The 20860-nt window shown below is 36.5% G+C and overlaps 1 protein-coding gene across 13 annotated transcripts in view; it reads left to right on the top strand.

Moving 5' to 3' along the window:
* The window catches only part of CLASP2 (cytoplasmic linker associated protein 2), a 239241-nt gene that overhangs the window by 24433 nt on the left and 193948 nt on the right, over positions 1-20860 (top strand). For all 13 annotated transcript variants that reach the window (XM_021666448.2, XM_021666452.2, XM_064378526.1 and 10 more), the window contains exons 2-6: positions 1031-1109; positions 7937-8040; positions 9502-9593; positions 10718-10793; positions 13010-13107. In XM_021666448.2, coding sequence (XP_021522123.1) covers positions 1031-1109; positions 7937-8040; positions 9502-9593; positions 10718-10793; positions 13010-13107 — 449 coding nt within the window. The remainder of the gene's footprint in view (positions 1-1030; positions 1110-7936; positions 8041-9501; positions 9594-10717; positions 10794-13009; positions 13108-20860) is intronic.

The following is a 20860-nucleotide window of genomic DNA, read 5'->3' on the forward strand; positions in this document are numbered from 1 at the left end:
AACTGTTTCATTTAGGAAACATTTCAAAGTTACAAATACAGTTATGCATACCATATAACAACATTGTAGTCAGTGATGGACTGTATGTACAATGGTGATCCCATAAGATTATAATAGAGATGAAAGGCCGGGCGCGGTGGCTCACGCCTGTAATCCCAGCACTTTGGGAGGCCGAGGCGGGTGGATCACGAGGTCAAGAGATCGAGACCATCCTGGTCAACAAGGTGAAACCCCGTCTCTACTAAAAATACAAAAATTAGCTGGGTATGGTGGCATGTGCCTGTAGTCCCAGCTATTCGGGAGGCTGAGGCAGGAGAATTGCTTGAACCTAGGAGGCGGAGGTTGCGGTGAGCCGAGATCACGCCATTGCACTCCAGCCTGGGTAACAAGAGCGAAACTCCGTCTCAAAAAAAAAAAAAGTGAAAAAAAAAAAAGAGCTGAAAAACTCCTTTTGCCTGGTGACATCATGGCTGTTGCAGTGTTGTAGTGCTTTCATTACCTTTTTTGTTTAGATACACATATATTTACCTTTGTGTTAACAGTTGCCTACAGTATTTTGCACGGTAACATACTGTATAAGTAGTAGCCTAGGAGCAACAGGATATACTGTATAGCTTAGGTTTGTAGTAGGCTATCCTATCTAGGTTTGTGTAAGTACCCTCTGATGTTTGCACAATAACAAAATTACCTAACGATAGATTTATTAGAATGTATCCCTATCATTAAGTGAGGCATGACTTCAGTCAGTAAACTCCTGTGTAACCTCTGCCTAATTTACCAGTTAGCATTGTGCTAAATATGCTTTATTGCTATCTTCGTATGTACACATTATTATTGTTGTGTTTATTGTTGAACCATTTGAGATTAGGGTGCTCCAACCTCATAACTATTTACCCTTGAATACTTAAATCTCATTTTTTAAAAATGTGGCAGTATATTTTTGAAGATCTTTTATATGTTAAAAATTATATACTGATATTAAAATATGCATCAGTAATATTTATTCATTAAAATCCCTTTTTATCTGTAGGTATCATTAATGGGATTGGAAATTTTAAGTGCCTTTGTGGACAAATTATCAACACGATTTAAATCCTATGTAGCAATGGGTAAGTTAACTTTATTTGTTTACAATTCTAAATAAGATTTGACATGATGACTTTTTTCCTTAGTTTTTGTTTAACAGAAATAGTTCCCTGTAAATTTAAAAATGTAGTCTCAGTAATCCCAGCACTTTGGGAGGCTGAGGCAGGTGGATCACCACAGGTCAGGAGTACGAGACCAGCACGGCCAACGTGGCACAACTTCATCTCTACTAAAAATAGAAAAATTAGCTGGGCATGGTGGCATGTACCTGTAAGCCCAGCTACTCAGGAGGCTGAGGCAGAAGAATCATTTGAACCCAGGGGGCGGAGTTTGCAGTGAGCTGAGATCAGTCTGGGTGACAGAGCAAGAATCTGTCTCAAAAAAAAAAAAAGGAATTTTATATAACCCAGAGATCTGCTACTTAGCATTTCAGTTTACCCAGAGAAAAGGCTTTAAACCTACTTAAATCACCCTTGAGGCAAATAAATAAATAAATAAATAAAATATTTACTGGATCTTTTACTGTTTTGTGAAATGCTAAGATTTGCAATATAACTTACAGTGCCATGTTTCAGACTATCTGTGGGGAAGGGTCAGTTTCTTCATTGCCAGCATGTTGCAGACCAATATTTTATAAAATACAATAAAATCGGTTACAGCAAAAAAAAAAAAAAAGGCCCTTTTTTTTTTTATCATTAGATGCAACAAACAAAATTTCTGTGGTCGAGTTGCCTCAAAAACATTTTGTAGGTACTCTAAATTTCCTTATCATAGACAGTCTATAGATTGATCCTAGGCTGCTGATCATACGTGAATAGCACTTACTTACAGTGTGTTTGTAGTACAGTGCATATGGTAGGATAATGCTCAGCTTTGTATAGTTATTAGGATTACAAAGTTGGCTCTGACTTATTTTCTAAACCCAAATGACCTTCATGTACCTTTAGAGTATATTATAAATTGGTTTGATCCTATGATACAGCAGCATTATATAGCATATAGAAGGGTAGCCTCAGATATTAGTGATTTTTCTTTGCTTTTTTCTTTCATATTTTAAAATAGATACAGGGTGTTGCTATGTTGCCCAGGCTAATCTTGAATTCCTGGGCTCAAGCAGTCTTGCCACCTCGGCCTCCCAAAGCATTGGCATTACAGGCATGAACCACCATGCCTGGCCAGTGATTTTCTTTTGTGGATTAAGTTAATGCCTCCTAATATTAGTGTATCATCCCACTTTCTTATATCTGTGGTTAAGTTTTTTCTTCATGTTTGGTATGCTACTTAACCATTCTGTCAGTTTTTTCTTTTATTTCCTAGTTATCTTTTCAACAGAAGCATCTGGTGGGGTTTCCTATCTTTATTATTTAGTTTTAATCAACACGTAATTCCACTTGATCCTTTGTGTTAATATTTTCAGAAAAGTTTTTTTTTTTTTTTAACTGTTAATCTCCACTAAAAACTCTATAATAGACCAGGGTACTCACTGGCTCACACTTGTAATCCCAACACTAGGAGGCTGAGGTAGGAGGGTTGCTTGAGGCCAGGAGTTTGAGACCAGCCTGGGCAATATAGTGAGACCATGTTTCTACAAGAAAAAAAAAAATTAGCAGACGTAGTGGTGTGTGGCTGTAGTCTTAGCTACTCTGGAGGCTGAGATGGGAGGTTGGGCCCAGGAGTTCAAGTTTACAATAACCAAAGATTGCACCAGCATGCTTCAGCATGGGCAACAGAGTACACCTGTGTCTCTTATAAAAGAAATTTTATAGTAGATATTGAAAACTGCTCTGCAAGCATTTTACTTGTTTATGTTTTTTCTCTGTCTCTCTCTCTCTCACTGTCTCTGTCTCTTTCTTTTCTTTCCTTTTTTTTTTTGTTCTTTTTTGAGACAGGATCTTGCTCTGTTACCCAGGCTGGAGTACAGTGGTATGATTGTGGCTCACTACAGCCTTAGCCTCCTCAACAGTCAAGCGATCCTCCCACCTCAGCCTCCTGAGTAGCTGGGACCACAGGCATGAGCCACTGTGCCCAGCCTGTATTTTCTTAAAATATTTTGAATCAGTGTCTAAAATTGAGAAGTTTTACATGAAAATTTGTATTTCTGGCTTGTCTCAAGAAATTGGCCAATGTAGTAACCCTGATAAGAAGTTACTTTGTAGTTTCTCTTGTGTCTAGGTGATGATCTTTCCAATTCATATAACCTCTCTCGCCCCCAAAATCCTCTTGTCTCTTTGTCACTGAGAAAGTTGGGTATAATATGGTAAGGTTGGAATACTGCACTTCTTAAACTGGCTCAATTTTAGCATTTCCTGTGTCTCCCTGGCCATAGACATTTGTGTTTGTGACTCTTGCCCTGTAGTAGCTCCCTGTTATTAATTGCTACAGAGAACATTTAGACTTGAGTACTTCTAGGTATTGTGTATCTCACTTATTTTTCAGACATCAGAAGGACCACATGGGGTTGTATGTACTGACTATTCATATTGAGGCAATGGGAATATTGGGATCAGAATTCTAGTTTGACTCCTAACCCTGTCTTGCTTTCAGAACTTCCTTCTCTTATGCTGTCTTTTAACATATGTGTTCCTTCTCCATCTCAGTAGACGTTTTCTTTGTAATCTTTAGCAAGTACTTTGTCTCCACTGTAAGCTTATCAGAAACTTGCTCACTCTTTCTAGGTCTAGCTTAAGTTGTTTATGCCTCTGCTGTGCCCTTATTTTTTTTTTTTTTGAAATCTCCTCTTCCCCATGGTCCTTTCTTTCCCTTCTAAAAATGTACTTCAAATTTGAGAATCTGAGGGATTTTCAGGTTAACCTCACCCTACACTGAATTTTTCTTTACTCTGTGATTCTTATACAGTTAAATACTTAATAAATTACATTAATTTGCTTTTGTTAGTGTTTTTCACTTGTATTTGTGCAAGTAGATGGCATATGTTCATACACTCTTCTATGTGTAGTTTTTTCTTTTAATCTCCTATTCTTTCCAGTTATCCCTGTGCATTTACTGTCTGTCAGTATTGTTTTCACTTTGAATCATAAGTGCTCATCATTGTCCTTAATGAAACTTAAACTTGTTATTTCTTTAGAGTCAGTGTGGTATAATAGGAAAATTTTATTACAGCTTTGCTATCATTAGTTGAATGCCGACTTTTTACCCATTTTTACCTGTTTACTTTTTACTCCTTTACGACTTCACATACGTGAAAGATTATTCTCACATCATTTCTAATTTGTAGAACAGCTTTGCAAGATAGGCAGCATATCTGTATGCTCTTAGAGAGGTAAGGAACTGGACTGAGAATCCCAGGGTTAGCGTTTTGGTTTTATCTCTATTACAGAACTTAGCCAAATCACTTTAGGAATCTTTCTGTAAAAAGAAGGAGTTGAATTGAATATGTTCTGAAGGTTTTTTGAACTCTAACTCTAGATAAATATAACTTGATTTGAAAAATAATGTTTAGTTTTGGTGCACTTAGGTTATTAGCTATCATTACAGGTATTTTTAATGTTCTTTTATGTTAAAAGTGAAAAGTGTTTTAGGAAAATTGAGATTCATTTTCAGTTTTAGATACAGTTCCGAAAAGAATATAAGCTCTATTAATGTAATTCTTAAATATATAATCTATATATATACCTAGTACTAATAATAGAAAATATTTTAGTTTCCTTTTGTGACCCACATATATTGTGGAAAAATATAATTTTCAAACAAAAAATATACAATATATATTTAATGTTGATCACCAGCCCTGGTTTCATAACTGAGTCATAAAGGATCTCATATCTTACAAATTTTGTAAACTGTTCTAAAATTTTAAACAATTTTAACCCAAAATGTTATTGTAGAAGGAATACAAGAATAGTTAGGTTACCCAGTAAATGGTTTGCATCTTGTACAATGCTAAAAGAAGAAAAAAAAATACTAAGAGTTATGATTCAACCTTCTTCCATGTCTCATTGTCCAAATTCCAGTCTGTCATAGATTGATTCCTTTGTTTAACACATTCATATGGAGAGCCTATTGAGTGAAAAATTCTGTTCTGGATACCCAATAAATATTTGTTGAATGTTCATCATATTGAATGATAATTCGGTTATCATGGGCTTGGCACAGGTGCTTTTTCCTTATTTTACTTCATCCTGTCACGAGTCATGTGAGGTATAGTTCTGTCATCCTCCCATATTTTACAGACAAGGAAACTTTGAAATTCAGGAAATTTTCTGTTTTATAATTAGTAACTGGTAGAGTTAGGAATACAATCTTGTTCTATTTGACTCCAAGGTAGTATGTGTTAAAAAGCAATTCCAGTGCAAAAACTGTATGAATTTCTTGTTTTAATTAATAGCTGCAATACTAATTTTATGTAATGTGAGGTTTTTTGTTTTTGTTTATGTTTCGCAAAATGGTTTTTAACATTGAAGTGAATCCCTGTTGGAGCCAACATTTGAATTTTCTTGTTGGGGTTAAATTTCACCTCTCAGGAATGAAGCAACTTCTTTTTCCATTATTGTTACGTGGTTGTTAACATATACACATACACCCAAACACCTCAAATTATAAGTAAATGGAGATGGTTATGACTGTGACTTCACATTATATAGATATTTATTTATTTGTTATTGTTTTTTGAGACAGGGTCTTACTTTGTTGCCCAGGCTGGAGTACAGTGGCATGATCTTAGCTCACTGCAACCTCTGCCTCCTGAGCTCAAGCCATCCTCCCACCTCAATCTCCCGAGTAGCTGGGCTACAGACACATACCACCATGCTTGGCTAATTTTTATGTTTTTAGTAGAGATGGGATTTTGTCATGTTGGCCAGGCTGGTCTGGAACTTCTGGCCTCAAGTGATCAACTTGCCTCGGCCTCCCCAAATGCATGGATTACAGGTGTGAGCCGCTGCACCCGGCCAGTATAGATTATTTAAAACCTGGTTTCACTACTTGTTGTTTGTGTGACCTTGGATAAGTTATTTAATCCTGCTATGCCTTCTCTATCAAATGGACCTACTCTCTTTCATAGGACTGTTGCGAGGATTAAATGAGATAATTAATTCAGTGGTTAGTACATAGTAATATCTAATATTTGTTAAGTGTTTACTATTGTCTTCTGCCTTTCAGAAGCTATCAGAACCAGAATCCTATAATGGCCAACCTTATAGATGTTGATAAATTCCTCTAGTGTTAACAATACATCCAAGCAGGATGAGAAGAATCTATATTGTTCCATTGATGAACATTGCCTCATAATTAGACCTATGATTTTTATGGTGAGGATATTTCCTTGATTAAGCTTAAGATTTTTGGATGATATCTTTCCATTTGGTATGTTGCCTTCTCACTCTAGTCATTTTTTTCCCCAAAAAGAATGTAATTTCTTTTTTCTTTGACTCTTGTTCATTACTACATCAGTTTGGGTTATTACATTACAGATAATACGTTGGCTTCAGATTATATACACATTTAATTATATGTGTCTGTAAATAAACTAGAGAAATATTTCTTTCTTGATCTCGTTTCTTTCTCCTTCCCTTGTTTAAACTAGACTTAGTCCTCCATTGACTCAGAGAAAGGAAAGCTATGTAGTAGTCCCCCATTATCTTCAGGGGCTGTGTTCCAAGACCCCCAGTGGATTCCTGAAGCCTCCGATAGTCCAAACCAGTCCATGACCTGTTAGGATCTGGGCTGCACAGCAGGAGGTGAGTGGCCAGCAATGAGGATTATCACTTGAGCTCCACCTCCTGTCAGATCAGCCGCAGCATTTAGTTCTCATAGGAGCATGAATCCTATTGTGAACTGTGCATGTGAGGGTTCTAGGTTGTGCACTCCTTATGATGCCTGATCTCAAAACCATCCTGCCACCCCCTGCCACTGTGGAAAAATTGTCTTCCACAAAACCAGTACCTGGTGCCAAAAAGGTTGGGGACTGCTACTATACATGCTATGTGTTTTTGATCTGATAACTGAAACAACTACTAAGTGACGAATAGGCAGGTAATGTAAACAGTGCAGATATGTTGAACAAAGGAAGGATACACATTCCATACTGAATGGAATGGGACAGCCCAGGATTTCATCATGCTACTCAGAACGGCACACAATTTAAAACGTATGAGTTGTTTATTTCTGGAATTCTCCATTTAATATTTTCAGACCACAGTTGGCCATGGGAAACCACAGAAAGTAAAGCTGTGGATAAAAGGGGACTACTGTATAGCTGTAATATCAGAAGAGTAACAAAGGAAGTTTCCTTGCTTTTGAACATGCAGCATGATGATAGTGATAGTGATAGTAGGTGACATATTATAGAAAGTGCTTACTCTGCCCTTTGCTCTTTTAGTTCTTTTTATTATTTTTAAATTTTCAATACTCCTCTGAGATAAGTACTGCTAACCACCTTTATGGCTGAGGAAATAGATAAAAGGTGGTTAAATAATGTGTCCAGGGTCACATACCTAATGAGACCACACTAAATGGTAGTGGTAATTTAAGGGATTACATGAAGATGATTTTGACTATGTGGTATTTTTGCACTATGAACTGACTTTAGAACCTGTACCATCTGAATTCTACTTCCTCCTTGTCCCCTCATATATACATTTCTCTAAGAAAAATAATATTTAGTTTTGCCTGTTTTTTGAACATTATTATAAGGAGATATCATGCTGCATGTATTCTTTTGAAACTTCTCAGTTTTTTTTTATTGGATCCATGTGTAAAGAACTTAAAACAATGTCTTTACTTCACAACTCTTCGTTTATGGAAGCAATTGCTATTTGTAATTTTGTAAAATATAGTTTTTAATGGAGATGAGTTATAAGTAATTACTCTTTTACTCCCTCCCCTTCTTTAGTTATTGTAGCTTTAATAGACAGAATGGGAGATGCCAAAGACAAGGTTCGAGAGGAAGCTCAGACTCTGATGCTGAAGTTAATGGATCAAGTAGCACCACCTATGGTAAGCCTACATTTTAAAATTTAGATTTTGCTAATGGTAATCATAGCAAGTCATTAAAGCCACAGCAACCATGAACACTGAAATTTTAAACAGTAATTTGTTGCTAATGCTTTTAAGAAGTTGACATTTAAGATACAGTGTCAGTGTTTGACTTTCTGGCTTTTTGCTTCTTATTCTTATTTCATACTCTTTAATGCTTTTTAAAAAAGCTAACTAATAGATTTCAGTGATTTGACGGTGTATGGATTATATTATACTTTAGGATTTTCTGGTTTCTCTTTTCTGTAAATTATGAAATGTTTATTGAGAAAGCTTATTTTGAGAATTACTGAATGCTGTATTGTTCATTTCTGCAACTCCTACAGAGACCAGAAGAAAATTTTTTCACAGGTGGTTACTGTGTTTCCCAAGTATTTTATATTTCAGAACTATTTTTTTTTAATATTGTGGTTGATATCTTTCCACACTTGTTTATTCATTTACATTTTAGGTTGTTTTTGGCTTTCTGTGATTACAAACAGTATCATAAGGGGCATCCCTTTTACATGTATCTTTGAACAGAAATGTTCATATTTATATAGAATAGCATTCCAGAGGTAGTATTGGTGAGTCAGATTATTCACATTTAAGATTTTATTTTTTTTTGTAATTTCTTAAGCCACCTTCTTGAAAGTTTGCTTGGGAGAGAGAAATACGTTAGTAGAACTGAATACAGACTCCAGAAAGAATACTGAGTACAGAAAGAGGATGGCTGTGTATGTCGTGTATATGAATTTAGTAAATGGTAAAAGTGGTGTTTCCAAATGTGAAGAAAGGATTGATTGGTCCAGTTGGCTTTATGTTTGGTAAAATAAAGTTGGATTTCTTGTTACGCGCAAAATACTTGGTTTGAGTTATTGGTATAGGTTTATCTGTGCTTTTCCTAAAAGAAAAGTATGGTAGGTAGCTACAAAATGAATTGCCCAAATACATTTCTGTATTTGGATCCAGTATTAAAAGGAAAAAAGTCTGAATTATGAAATATCCAAAAAAAAAAAAAAAAAAAAAGGCCTGTTCCATGTGAGTCTATATTAGTTACTAGGCAGTGTTGGACCACTTAAATACTTACTGGACTGCTGGACTTACAATGGTAGCATTGTTATTGAAGGTTTCTGAATCATAGAAGAAATCTGTGTCCTTGGAAATTCTAAGGTTTTCAGTTGTTGTACATGGTTCTTTTGAGAATAATCAAAATCTAAAGTGAAATATATATAAGTACTAAAATGTGATTAAAGTAATAAAAATGGGTAAGAGCAATTTTGTAATTTGGCTTAGAAAAACTTGTAAGTAGTGGAGAAATGAACAACAGTTTGAAAATACTCAGTTACTACTAAGGTTGGTAGTAAGATCGGGAAGAAATAAAAGATTATAACATGAATAATTTAATTTTTTGTTATACGTTTTTACTTTTCCTTCAAATAGTACATTTGGGAGCAGTTGGCTTCTGGTTTTAAACACAAGAATTTTCGATCTCGAGAAGGCGTGTGTCTGTGTCTTATTGAAACCTTAAACATGTAAGTTTTATGATTATTGAAAATAGCTGTCTTGTTTTTTGTTTCTCTAAAAAAAAACTTCAGTTCACAAACTCAAGGAAAGCTATGGATAATAACACATTTAAAATTGTTATTAAAGCATATAACTTTTTATTTGATACCTTTACTGTTCATTTTTTATGTCTGTTACTATCTTTCATGTTCTTAATTTTTCAGTTATATCAGTATTAAGTGTTTCTCTTTTTTTTCTTTAATATGTTAATAGTAGCCACCCAAAACAGATGGTCATGGAACTGATATGCTAATACCTTACTTAGTATCTGTTTCTGTTCTGGATCAAATTTGGAATTGTTTTTAATTCAATGATATTTCACATATTATAACCATTTCCCATCCCCCATCCTCCCCCTAGAGCAGTGTGGGTGGGTACCAGAATCGTAGACCAAGCAAAACTTTCCCAGGTAACTAGACAGTGAGACTGGTGGCTGTATGTACAGTTCTGGCAGCCATAGTTGCCACAGAACTGTGACTCTGATCTGAAAAAGTGTAAACTAGGACTTTTCTTGCTCTGGATTAGTTTTTTAGGTTTTACTCAATGTCATAGGTTATATGTAGTAGCTTTCAGCTTTTCCTATAGTGTTACCTCCTTTTCTTAACTATATTTTCATTTATTACTCTATAGTCCTTTCTGCCCTCTAGAGCCTATAAGTGTACTCAGTCTGCACAGCTCTTTGCTCTGGGTTTTGGCTCTCTTGCTGTAAGCTTAAAGATCTTTTAATTTACTGAATGGGAATGCATTTATTTGAGACCCAGAGTCTAAAAAAATCACAATTTCAAAAGTGAAAACTCTGATTTTCTTAAGTTGTTCATGGGTTGCTAGTTTAAGAGTGCCATTGTTGAACATTTTTATGTATTGGGTGATGTATTGTCTTCACTGTCAGTCGTGATTATTAAAGTTTGCGTATTTTACATTGCTTGTAATTATTTTTTGCTTGTGTCTCATATCCTTCATGTTTTAATGATGTGTGCCCATCCTCCCCACCATATTTGTCTTATTGCTACAGACAAGAAGAAGGCATAAGGATGTTTTGTTTACTGTTTATTAAAAACAAATTCTCTTTATTTTTTTCTCAAATTATATTTAGTTTTGGGGCTCAGTCACTAGTCATCAGCAAGTTGGTACCACATTTGTGTATCCTGTTTGGAGATTCCAACGGTCAGGTAAAATTTTATTTACATTCAAGCATTGACTACTTTTTTGGCTACCATTTCTTTTCTAGTCCTCTTATTCTACTTTTAAAGAAGAGAGAGGGTGGAGGGGATGCTGAAATCAAGATTTTACCTCATTTAAAAAAAATCTATCAAAGTTAGTTTTTAAAAACATTATATTCATGAAAGTTGCTTGTGTTTGTCAGTAGTAAGGATAGTTTGGCTAGTAGTAAGGATAGATGGGACTTAATGGCTGTTTCTGGAGTGTGAGAGACTGAGTAATAAAGAGCATAGATTCTCTGCTAGTCTTCCTGTATGTTAATTGTGGAGACAGAGTGTCAGCTTCCTTTGGTTATTGCTGAAATTGGCTGCATACATTTTGCAATTGTAATAACCCTATTTAACAAAGAGGATTTATATCAGTGGTATATCAGTTGTTAGAAATTTTTTTATCTGAGCCGTCTATATCAGCGGTCTCCAAACTTTTTGGCATCAGGAACTTGTTTTGTGGAAAACAGTTTTTCCATGGGGTGGTGGGGATGGTTTCGGGATGAAACTGTTCCACCTCAGATAATCAGGCATTAGTTAGATTCTCATAAAGAGTATGCGACCTAGATCCCCCGCATGCAGAGTTCACAATAGGGTTTGTGCTCATATGAGGTGGAGTTCAGGCAGTAAAACTTGCTTACCTGCTGCTTACCTCCTGTTGTAGTCCTAGAAAAGGCCACCAACTGTTATGGGTCCGTGGCCTGGGGCTTGGGGACCCCTAGTCTACGCTATAGGTATAATACAGGTATATGTTCTGGATCATGTCCTTCATGACGAACTTGAATCTTGACTGTAACCTTTTTGGCACAGCTTGGGCATTTGGAGTGACCTCGGGTAAGATTTTCCCTTCTTTTAGATCCTAGCTGTTGCTCAAGAGGTTTGTAGTAAATTCTACTGTCTCTTCAGTTGCTATTTCACAAAGAGCTGTGCAAGGGAACTAGAGCTACCTTTCAAATTCCTGTTTTCAGACCATATTCTTTTTTTTTCTTTGAATTGTAGCAAATACAATATAAAATTTACCATTCTAACCATTTTTAAGTGTAAGTTCAGTGGCATTATGTACATTCACATTGTTTTGCAACAACCATCACCACCATCTAGCTCTGGAATTTCTTCATCTTCCCAAACTGAAACACTGTACCCAAGAAGCATTAACTGCCCAGTCCCCAGCAGCTCCCTCTCCCTCCCCAGCTCCTGGCAACCACCATTCTCTTTTCTGTCTTTGTGAATTTGACTGTTCTGTGTACCTCATAGAAGTAGAATAATAGAATATTTGTCCTTTTGTGTCTGGCTTGTTTATTTAGCATAATGTCTTCAGGCGCATTCATCTTGTAGCATGTATCAGAATTTCCTTCCCTTCTTTTTTAGGCTGAATAATATTCCATTGTGGTATATAGCACATTTTGTTTATTTGTTTATCTGTGGATGGACATCTGGGTTGTTTCCACGTTTCGGCTGTTGTGAATAATGCTGTTATGAATATTAGTGTAAAAATATCTGTTTGAGTTCAGGCCACATTCTTGAAATGCAGTTTTAATACAGGAAAATACATTAACCATGATCATAATTTGTATTAATATAATTATTGGCAGTTGTTTATATGATCTTATTACATATAGATTTTTTTTTTTTTCTTTGAGATGGAGTTTCGCTCTTGTTGCTCAAACTGGAGTGCAATGATGTGATCTCGGGTCACTGCAACCTCTGCCTCCCAGGTTCAAGCGATTCTCCTGCCGCAGCCTCCCGAGTAGCTGGGATTACAGGCACACACCACCATGCCTGGCTAATTTTTTTGTATTTTTAGTAGAAATTGGATTTCGCCATGTTAGCCAGGCTGGTCTCGAACGTCTGATCTCAGGTGATGTGCCTGCCTTGGCCTCCCAAAGTGTTACAGGTGTGAGCCACCACACCCAGCTTTCAAATAGATTTTTAAAAAGCTTAATTAGTAGTTTTCATTGACAAGTTTCTCAAATTTCTGTAAATTCGTCTTTTAGTTTTTTCTAGAGGTATCTTGGCAGGTCCTCTTGGTTTTTTACTAATGACAAGCTGTATATGCAGGGGTTTAGAGGCATTAAAATGAGAGCGTCAAGTTGGTTTGTTGGTGTAACGTTACCTTGAGACGAAGTATTTTATTGTATCATACATATAAGTTTCTTAAAAAGTTCTGAATTCTTTGACAGGTGAGAGATGCTGCAATATCGGCTATAGTGGAGATTTATAGACATGTGGGAGAAAAAGTGAGGATGGATCTTTATAAAAGAGGAATTCCCCCTGCTAGGTAAGTCTTGCTAAATTTGTTTCTTTTTTTTTTTTTAAACCACTAGTTTTAAAAGTTTTCATTGTATTTGTTAATTTTTTTTTTTTTTTGAGACAGTCTTGCTTTGTTACCCAGACTGGAGTACAATAGTGCGATCTTGGCTCACTGCAACCTCTGCATCCTGGGCTCAAGTGATTCTCCCACTCCTGTCTCCTGATGAGCTGGTACTACAGGCACATGCCAACACACTAAAAATTTTTGCATTTTTAGTAGAGACAGGGTTTCATCATGTTGACCAGGTTGTTCTCGAACTCCTGACCTCAAGTGATCTGCCTGCCTCAGCTTCCTAAAGTGCTGGGATTAGAGGCGAGAGCCACCACACCCAGCCTGTTTATTTTATACAGGTTCAAATATGTAGAAATTTTTTTGTTTTGTTTGTTTTTGAGACAGAGTCTGGCTCTGTTGCCTAGGCTGGAGTACAGTGGTAGGATCTCGGCTTACTGCAACCTCCACCTCCCAGGCCCAAGCCATCCTCTTACCTCAGACTCCCAAGTAGCTGGGACAACAGATATGTGCCACCATGCCTGGTCACTTTTTGTATTTTTTGTAGAGATGGGGTTTCACCATGTTGCCCAGGCTGGTCTTGGACTCCTGAGCTGAAGCAATCCTCCCACCTCTGTCTCCCAGGAATTATGGATGTGCTCCACCACAGCCAGCTGAAATGTTTTAAAATTCAAAAAATACAAAAGTATATATATATATGTTATTACCATTTAAAAAGTTCTTAAGGTCCCATAATATTTTTGGTCACTGTTTCATTATGTATTTATTATTTAGTATATAATTATGTACCATTATCAGGTAATCATCCTTTAATACCAGGTAGTAATTGTCATTATTTGGGAGATGCTTGAGCAAGGATTTATTAAAAATATTAATATATTCATCAAGTAAATACTTTAAATGTATGTACTGTTGAAAGGTACCATATGATTTATTGGGTAACAGAAGCTGTATGAGAATCAGTCATACCAGGTATGATGGCATGGCTCGTGCCTATAATCCTAGCACTTTTGTGAGGCTGAGGTGGGAGGATTGTTTTAGGCCAGGAGTTCAAGACCAGCCTGGGCAACAAAGCCGGACCCTCACACTACAAAAAATTTAAAAATTAGCTGGGTGTGGTGATATGCAACTGTATTCCCAGCTACTCAGGAGGCTGAGGCAGGAGAATCCTTTGAACCCAGGGATTTGAATTTACAGTGAGCTGATTACACCACTGCATTCTAGCCTGTCTCAAAAAAAAAAAAAAAAAAAAAAATTGTCACTACTGTTAAAACCTACTCTTTTCTTTTTTTTATCTTGAGACAGAGTTTCGCTCTTGTTACCCAGGTTGGAGTGCAATGGCGTGATCTCGGCTCACCGCAACCTCCGTCTCCTGGGTTCAGGCAATTCTCTTGCCTCAGCCTCCTGAGTAGCTGGGATTACAGGCATGTGCCACCATGCCCAGCTAATTTTTTGTATCTTTAGTAGAGACGGGGTTTCACCATGTTGACCAGGATGGTCTCGATCTCTTGACCTCGTGATCCACCCGCCTTGGCCTCCCAAAGTGCTGGGATTACAGGCTTGAGCCACCGCGCCCAGCCCAAAACCTACTCTTAAAACTTGGTCATATAAAAAGGAAATCAAGAATATATGAATAGTGTGGCATTAGTCAGATCACTAAAGGTCCTGTTGATAATCTTCTAGTGTATCAGAAAATATTTTTCAATGGCTTTTTTTCTTTATTCTCAGTTTATATTTTTATTAAGTATATTCCTCTTAAAAGTGTTTTTTTCTCTTTATGATGAAATTTTAAGGGGATTCACTAAAGAAATTTTTTTCAACCTTTTATTATGGTATTTAGCATTTCAAACAGATACTAAAGTAGGTGGAGTAAAATAATGAACCTTCATTTATCTATTACTTGGTTTGAACAATTACTGATTTGTGTCCAGTTTTTTATGTTATACCTTAGACTACTTACTCTTGTGCTGTATTATGTTGAAGCAACTCCAAGTTATAACATTTCACTTGTAAATATTTCAGTATATTTTTAAAAGAAAAATAAATTTGTCAGTCACAACCACAATACCATCATCACACTCTATATAATAAAGTTGTCTTTTTTTTTCAAATCTATAATATCAAATATGTAGTCCGGGTTCAAATTTCCAGTTGTTTCATAACTGTCTTAAGTATGTGTCTTAGTCTGTTTTGTGTTGCTATAAAGGAATATCTGAGGCTGGGTAATTTATAAAGAAAAGAGGTTTTTTTGGCTCATGATTTGGGGGCTGTACAAGAGGCATCGTACCAGCATTTGCTGGGCTTCTGGTGAGGGCCTCTGACTGCTTCCACTCACAGTGGAAAACGATGAGGAGGTGGTGTTTACAGAGATTACCTGGCCAAAGAGAAAGCTAGAGGAAAAGAATCAGACTCTTTAACAACCAGCTCTCCCAGGAGAACTCATTTACTCCTCCCACCCCAGGGAGGACATTAATCTGTTCATGAAGGATCCATACCCATGACCCAAACACCTCCCATTGAGACTCACCTCCAACATTGGAAATCAGATTTCAGCATGAGGCTTGGAGGGATCAAATTCAAACCATAGCAGTACGTATGTGCTTTTAACAGTTCGTTGAATCAGGGTTCAAATAAAGTCCATATGTTACATTATGTTTTGTTAAGTCTTTTAAAACTTTTATGTACTCCAACACTCTTTTATCCTTGTGTTTTATTTGTTGAATAAGCCGACAGTTTATTCTGTGAAGCTTCCCCCATTCTGGAGTTTGCCAGTTCTTTTCCTGTGGTATGGTTTAACATGTTATTTTGTCTTCATATTCTGTAAGTGTGTGGTTAAATCTAGAGATTTCAACAGATACTTGGTGGGCGGATGTCAGGAAGAGCAAGGCGACTTCATAGGTGGTGATATCTTCCAGTATCATGTTTCTCATCATATTTGGTTTTCTCTCTTACCAGTAGTTGTTTCCCAGTACCAGTTATTTGCTGGTAATAAGGTTGTCTCAGAAATACGCTTTTTGTTGACTTGATCATCTATACATTTTCTGCTTCCAGGACTAACAAGAATTCCATTTGAGTAAATTCTACATCATTTTATATGGATGAAAGAAAGAAGTGATGTTAGCATATACATTTGTGGGTCTGTGTATATGTATACGTCATATCTTTTCTAAATTTATATTGAAATTATTTTATTCTTAAATAGATTTTAACTTAATTTTTGTTTGAGACAAGGTCTCACTCCTGCCCAGGCTGGAGTGCCATGGTGTGACCATGGTTCAATGCAGCCTCAGCCTCTTGGCCCCAGGCAATCCTCCCACTTCAGCCTCCTGAGTAGTTAGGACTTCAGGTGCACATCACCACACCTGGCTGATTTTTGAAATTTTTTTGTAGAGACGGGGTCTCCGTATGTTTTCCAGGCTGCTGTTTAACTTCTGTGTTCAAGAAGTTCCTGCCTCAGTCTCCCAAAGTTCTGTGATCACAGGCTTGAACCACCACGCCTGGCTAGACATTATTTTTAGAGCGCTTTTAGGTTCACAGTAAAGTTGAGAGAAGGTATAGAGATTTCCCATGTACTCTGTGTCCCTATACACACATAGCCTCTCCCATTATAAATATCCCTCAATAGAGTGGTACATTTGTTATAACTGATGTACCTATATTGACATATCATTATCACCCAAAGATCGTAGTTTGCACTAGAATTGACCCTTGGTGTTGTATATTTTATGGGTTTGGACAGATGTATAATGACATGTGTCCACTATTATAGTATCATAAAGAATAGCTTTACTGCCTTAAAAATCCATAATGTTTCAGCTGATTATCCCTCCCTCTGGCCTAACCCTTGGCAACATTTATCTTTTTACTATCTCCATATAGTCACATTCATATAGTATGTAGCCTTTTCAAATTGGCTTCTTTCACTTACTAATACACATTTTAAGTTTTCTCCATGTCTTTTCATGGTTTGATAGCTCATTTCTTTTTAGGGTTGAAAACTTTTCCATTATTTGAAAATACCACAGTTTTTCCATTCTGCTGTAGGACAACTAATTTGCTTCTGAGTTTTGAGAATTATGAACAAAACTGCTGAAACTGTGAATGTGCAGGCTTTGTGTGGACATACATTTTTGTCTCCTTTGGGCAAATACCAAAGAATACAATCACAGTATTTAATTTTGTAAGAAGTTTCCAGACTGTCTTCCAAAGTGCTTATACCAGCAATGAAGGAGTTCCTATTGCTTCACATTCTCACCAGGATTTGATCTTGTTAGTGTTTTGGGTTTTGGCCGTTTTAACTGGTGTTTAGTAGTGTCTTGTTGTTTTAATTTTGCATTTCCCGGATGACCTCTGATTTGGAGTACCTTTTTGTATGCTTGTTTGCCATCTGTATATCTTCTTCGGTGAGATGTTTGTTCACATATTTTGCTCTTATTTAATTTGGGTTGTTCACTTTCTTATTGTTGAGTTTTAAAAGTTCTTTGTTTATTTTGGGAAGCAGTCCTTTAACAGATATGTCTTTTGCAAATACTTTCTCCCAGTCCGAGACTTTTCTCCTTTCGCTTGATGGTGTCTTTCAAAGAGAAGAAAGTTTTAGTTTTAATGAAGTTCAGCTTATCAGTTATTTCTTTCATGGTTCATGCTTTTGGTGTTGTATTTAAAAAGTCATCACCAACTGAAGGTCGATCAGATTTTCTCCTATGTTATCTTCTAATAGTTTTATAGTTTTGCATTTTGTATTTAGTTCTGTGATCCATTAGAATTAACTTATGAGAAGGATATAGGTCTGTATCTAGATTCATGTTTTTGTTTGTGAATGTCTAGTTGTCCTAGCACAGTTTGTTGAAAAAACTATCTTTTCTTTATTATATTGACTTTGTCCCTTTTTCAAAGATCATTTTTATCATCATATTTATGTGGGTCTGTTTCTGGTCTCTCTATTCTGTTCCACTGATCCACTTGTTTGTTCTTTCACTAATACCACACTGCCTGTAGTCTTGTAAGTTAGATAGTGTCTATCTTCCATCTTTGTTCTTTTCCTTTAATACTGTGTTAGCTATTTTGCTTCTCCCTATAAACTTTAAAATTGCTTTGCTGTTATCCACAAAACAACTTAGCTGGAATATTGATTGAGATTGCACTGAATCCATAGATCAAGTTGGGAAGAACTGACATCTTTAAAATATTGAGCCTTCATATCCACGAACATGGACTATATCTCCATTTATTTCTTAACTTTTTTGGTTTCTTTTATCAGAGCTGTGTACTTTTCCTCATAAAGTCTTACACTAATTTCGTTAGGTTTATACCTTTATGTAGATCTGAATTTTTGACCAGTATCATTTTCCTTCTCTATTAAGAACTCCTTTTTAACATTTCTTGCAAGCATTTCTACTGGCAACAAATTCCTTCAATCTTTGTCTGAGAAAGTCTTTATTTCTTCTTTACCTTTAAAGAATAATTTTAGTGGGTATAGAATTCTAGATTCGTAGAAAAGAAAACCAAAAAGAATTCTAGATTAGTGTGTTTTTTCTCTCAACACTTTAAATATTTTACTTCACTCTCTTCTATTTTACTTCATTCTCTTCTTGGTTGCACGAGAAGTGGGATGTAGTTTTTCCTTTGCTCCTCTGTAGGTAGTGTTTTTTTCCCTCTGTTTGCTTTGAGAATTTTTTTCTTTATTTTTGATTTACTATAGTTTGAATACGATATGTGTAAGTATAGTTCTTTTGTCATTTGTCTGTTTGGTGTTCTCTAGGCTTCCTGGGTCTGTGGTTTGGTATCTGACATTAATTTGGAGATATTCTTAGTGATTATTATTTCTAATACTTTTTCTATTCCTTTCTATCTTTCTTGTTCTATTATCCCCCTTAACATGTATGTTACATCTTTTATAGATGCCCACAGTTCTTAGATAGCATCTTCTCTTTTGTTTTCTCTTTGCCTTTTCAGTTTTAGAGAATTCTATTGAGATTTCCTCAAGCTCATAGATACAGCAGTGTTCAGTCTACTAATAAACCAATAAGGACATTCTTCGATTTTATTATGTTTTGATCTCTAGCTTTTTTATTTTTTTGGTACTTTGTTAGAATTTCTCTCTCTCTGCTTACCCATCTCTTTTTTCCCCCTTTTTGGCATGCTGTCTACTTCATTCTTTGGAGCCCTTAGTATATTAATCATAGTTTTAAAAAAATTCCTGGTCTGGTAATTCCAACATATCTTCCATTTCTGGGTCTGATTCTGATACTTGGTCTCTCTCTTTTTGTCTTTTATTATGCCATGTAATTTTTAAAAAATAGTTGGACATGATGTGTCAGGTAAAAGGAGCTACTTAAAACGGGCCTTTAGTAATATGTTGGTAAGGTATCGGGGAGAGGAAGTGTTCTATAGTCCTATGAGTAGGTCTCTTTTAGTGAGCCTCTGCTTCTGGATTGTGAACTTCACAAATGTTTCTAAGTTATTCCTGCCCTCTCCCCTCACTTAGGTGGGATAGGATGGCTACCTAGAGTAGGCTGGAGTGATATATTTCCCTTTTTTTTTTTTAATGCGGAAGGCTATAGGAAGCTAGAGTTCCAGATTTCCATTTCTCCACGTGGAAAATAGAGCAGCAGGAGGTGGGTATTTTCCTAGGTTAGCTAGGCTCTGATAAAACCCCAGCAGGTTAAGTCTAATTAAATAGTTTCACTTAAGGTCAGACATTGTTAAGGAGAACAGAATACTCTCGCATATTTCAAAATGGTTCCTTTTTAGTTCTTCCTGCTGGAAACATGATAGGATTTGCACTGACATTCACTCTGAAAACCAAGTTTGAGCTCTTGAAGGTAAAACTCAAAAAAGTGTGGTCTCCCTCCTCACTCCCATGACTGGGTCCCCTGGAGATTTTTTTTTTTTTTGAAACAGAGTCTCGCTCTGTTGCCCAGGCTGGAGTACAGTGGCGCAATCTTGGCTCACTGCAACCTCCGCCTCCTGGATTCAAGCAATTCTCCTGCCTCAGCCTCCAGAGTAGCTGGGACTACAGGTGCACACCACCACACCCCAGCTAATTTTTTTGTATTTTTAGTAGAGACGAGATTTCACCGTTTTAGCCAGGATGGTCTCGATCTCCTGACCTTGTGATCCCCCCAACCTTGGTCTCCCAAAGTGCTGAGATTACAGGCGTGAGCCACTGCACCTGGACCCCCTGTAGTTTTTACCTCTCAAGAGTTGTCCACTGTGAGCCTCCAGCAATTTGTCAACTACAGGTCAGGTTTTCCCACCCTGGTACTGGTTTCCACACAGATTTCTACTGATGGGTTCAGCTCTGGTAAATTGTGATTCTCTGTTTTCATCTGTCTATCTCCAATTTTTGGTGCAGAGGTTTGCCCTGTGACCTCACTTTTCCTACAGATCTAAGAAGAGTTGTTGATTTTTTAGTTGTTGACTTTTTATTTGTTGTTAGGGCAGAGTAGCAACTTTCCAAGCTTTTTACATATGGAAATCGGAGGTGGGAATTACTTACTTAAAATTTTTTTTAAATGATTATTCCAGTAGGAACTCCGTGCAGAAAAGTGCACGAATCATTAGTATACAACTGTATAAATTATAACAAAGTGAATACATACATGTTTGTATCCACCATACAAATGAAGTAGAACATTACAACATCCCAGAAGCCACTTCAAATCCTTTTCAATGTGTTCCTCTTCTCTTCCCAAAAGTAACCTCAATCCTG

Source organism: Aotus nancymaae, unplaced genomic scaffold (genome assembly GCF_030222135.1).
Source record: "Aotus nancymaae isolate 86718 unplaced genomic scaffold, 86718_ANA_hifiasm-v0.15.2.pri h1tg000019l, whole genome shotgun sequence".
Classification (NCBI taxonomy): domain Eukaryota; kingdom Metazoa; phylum Chordata; class Mammalia; order Primates; family Aotidae; genus Aotus; species Aotus nancymaae.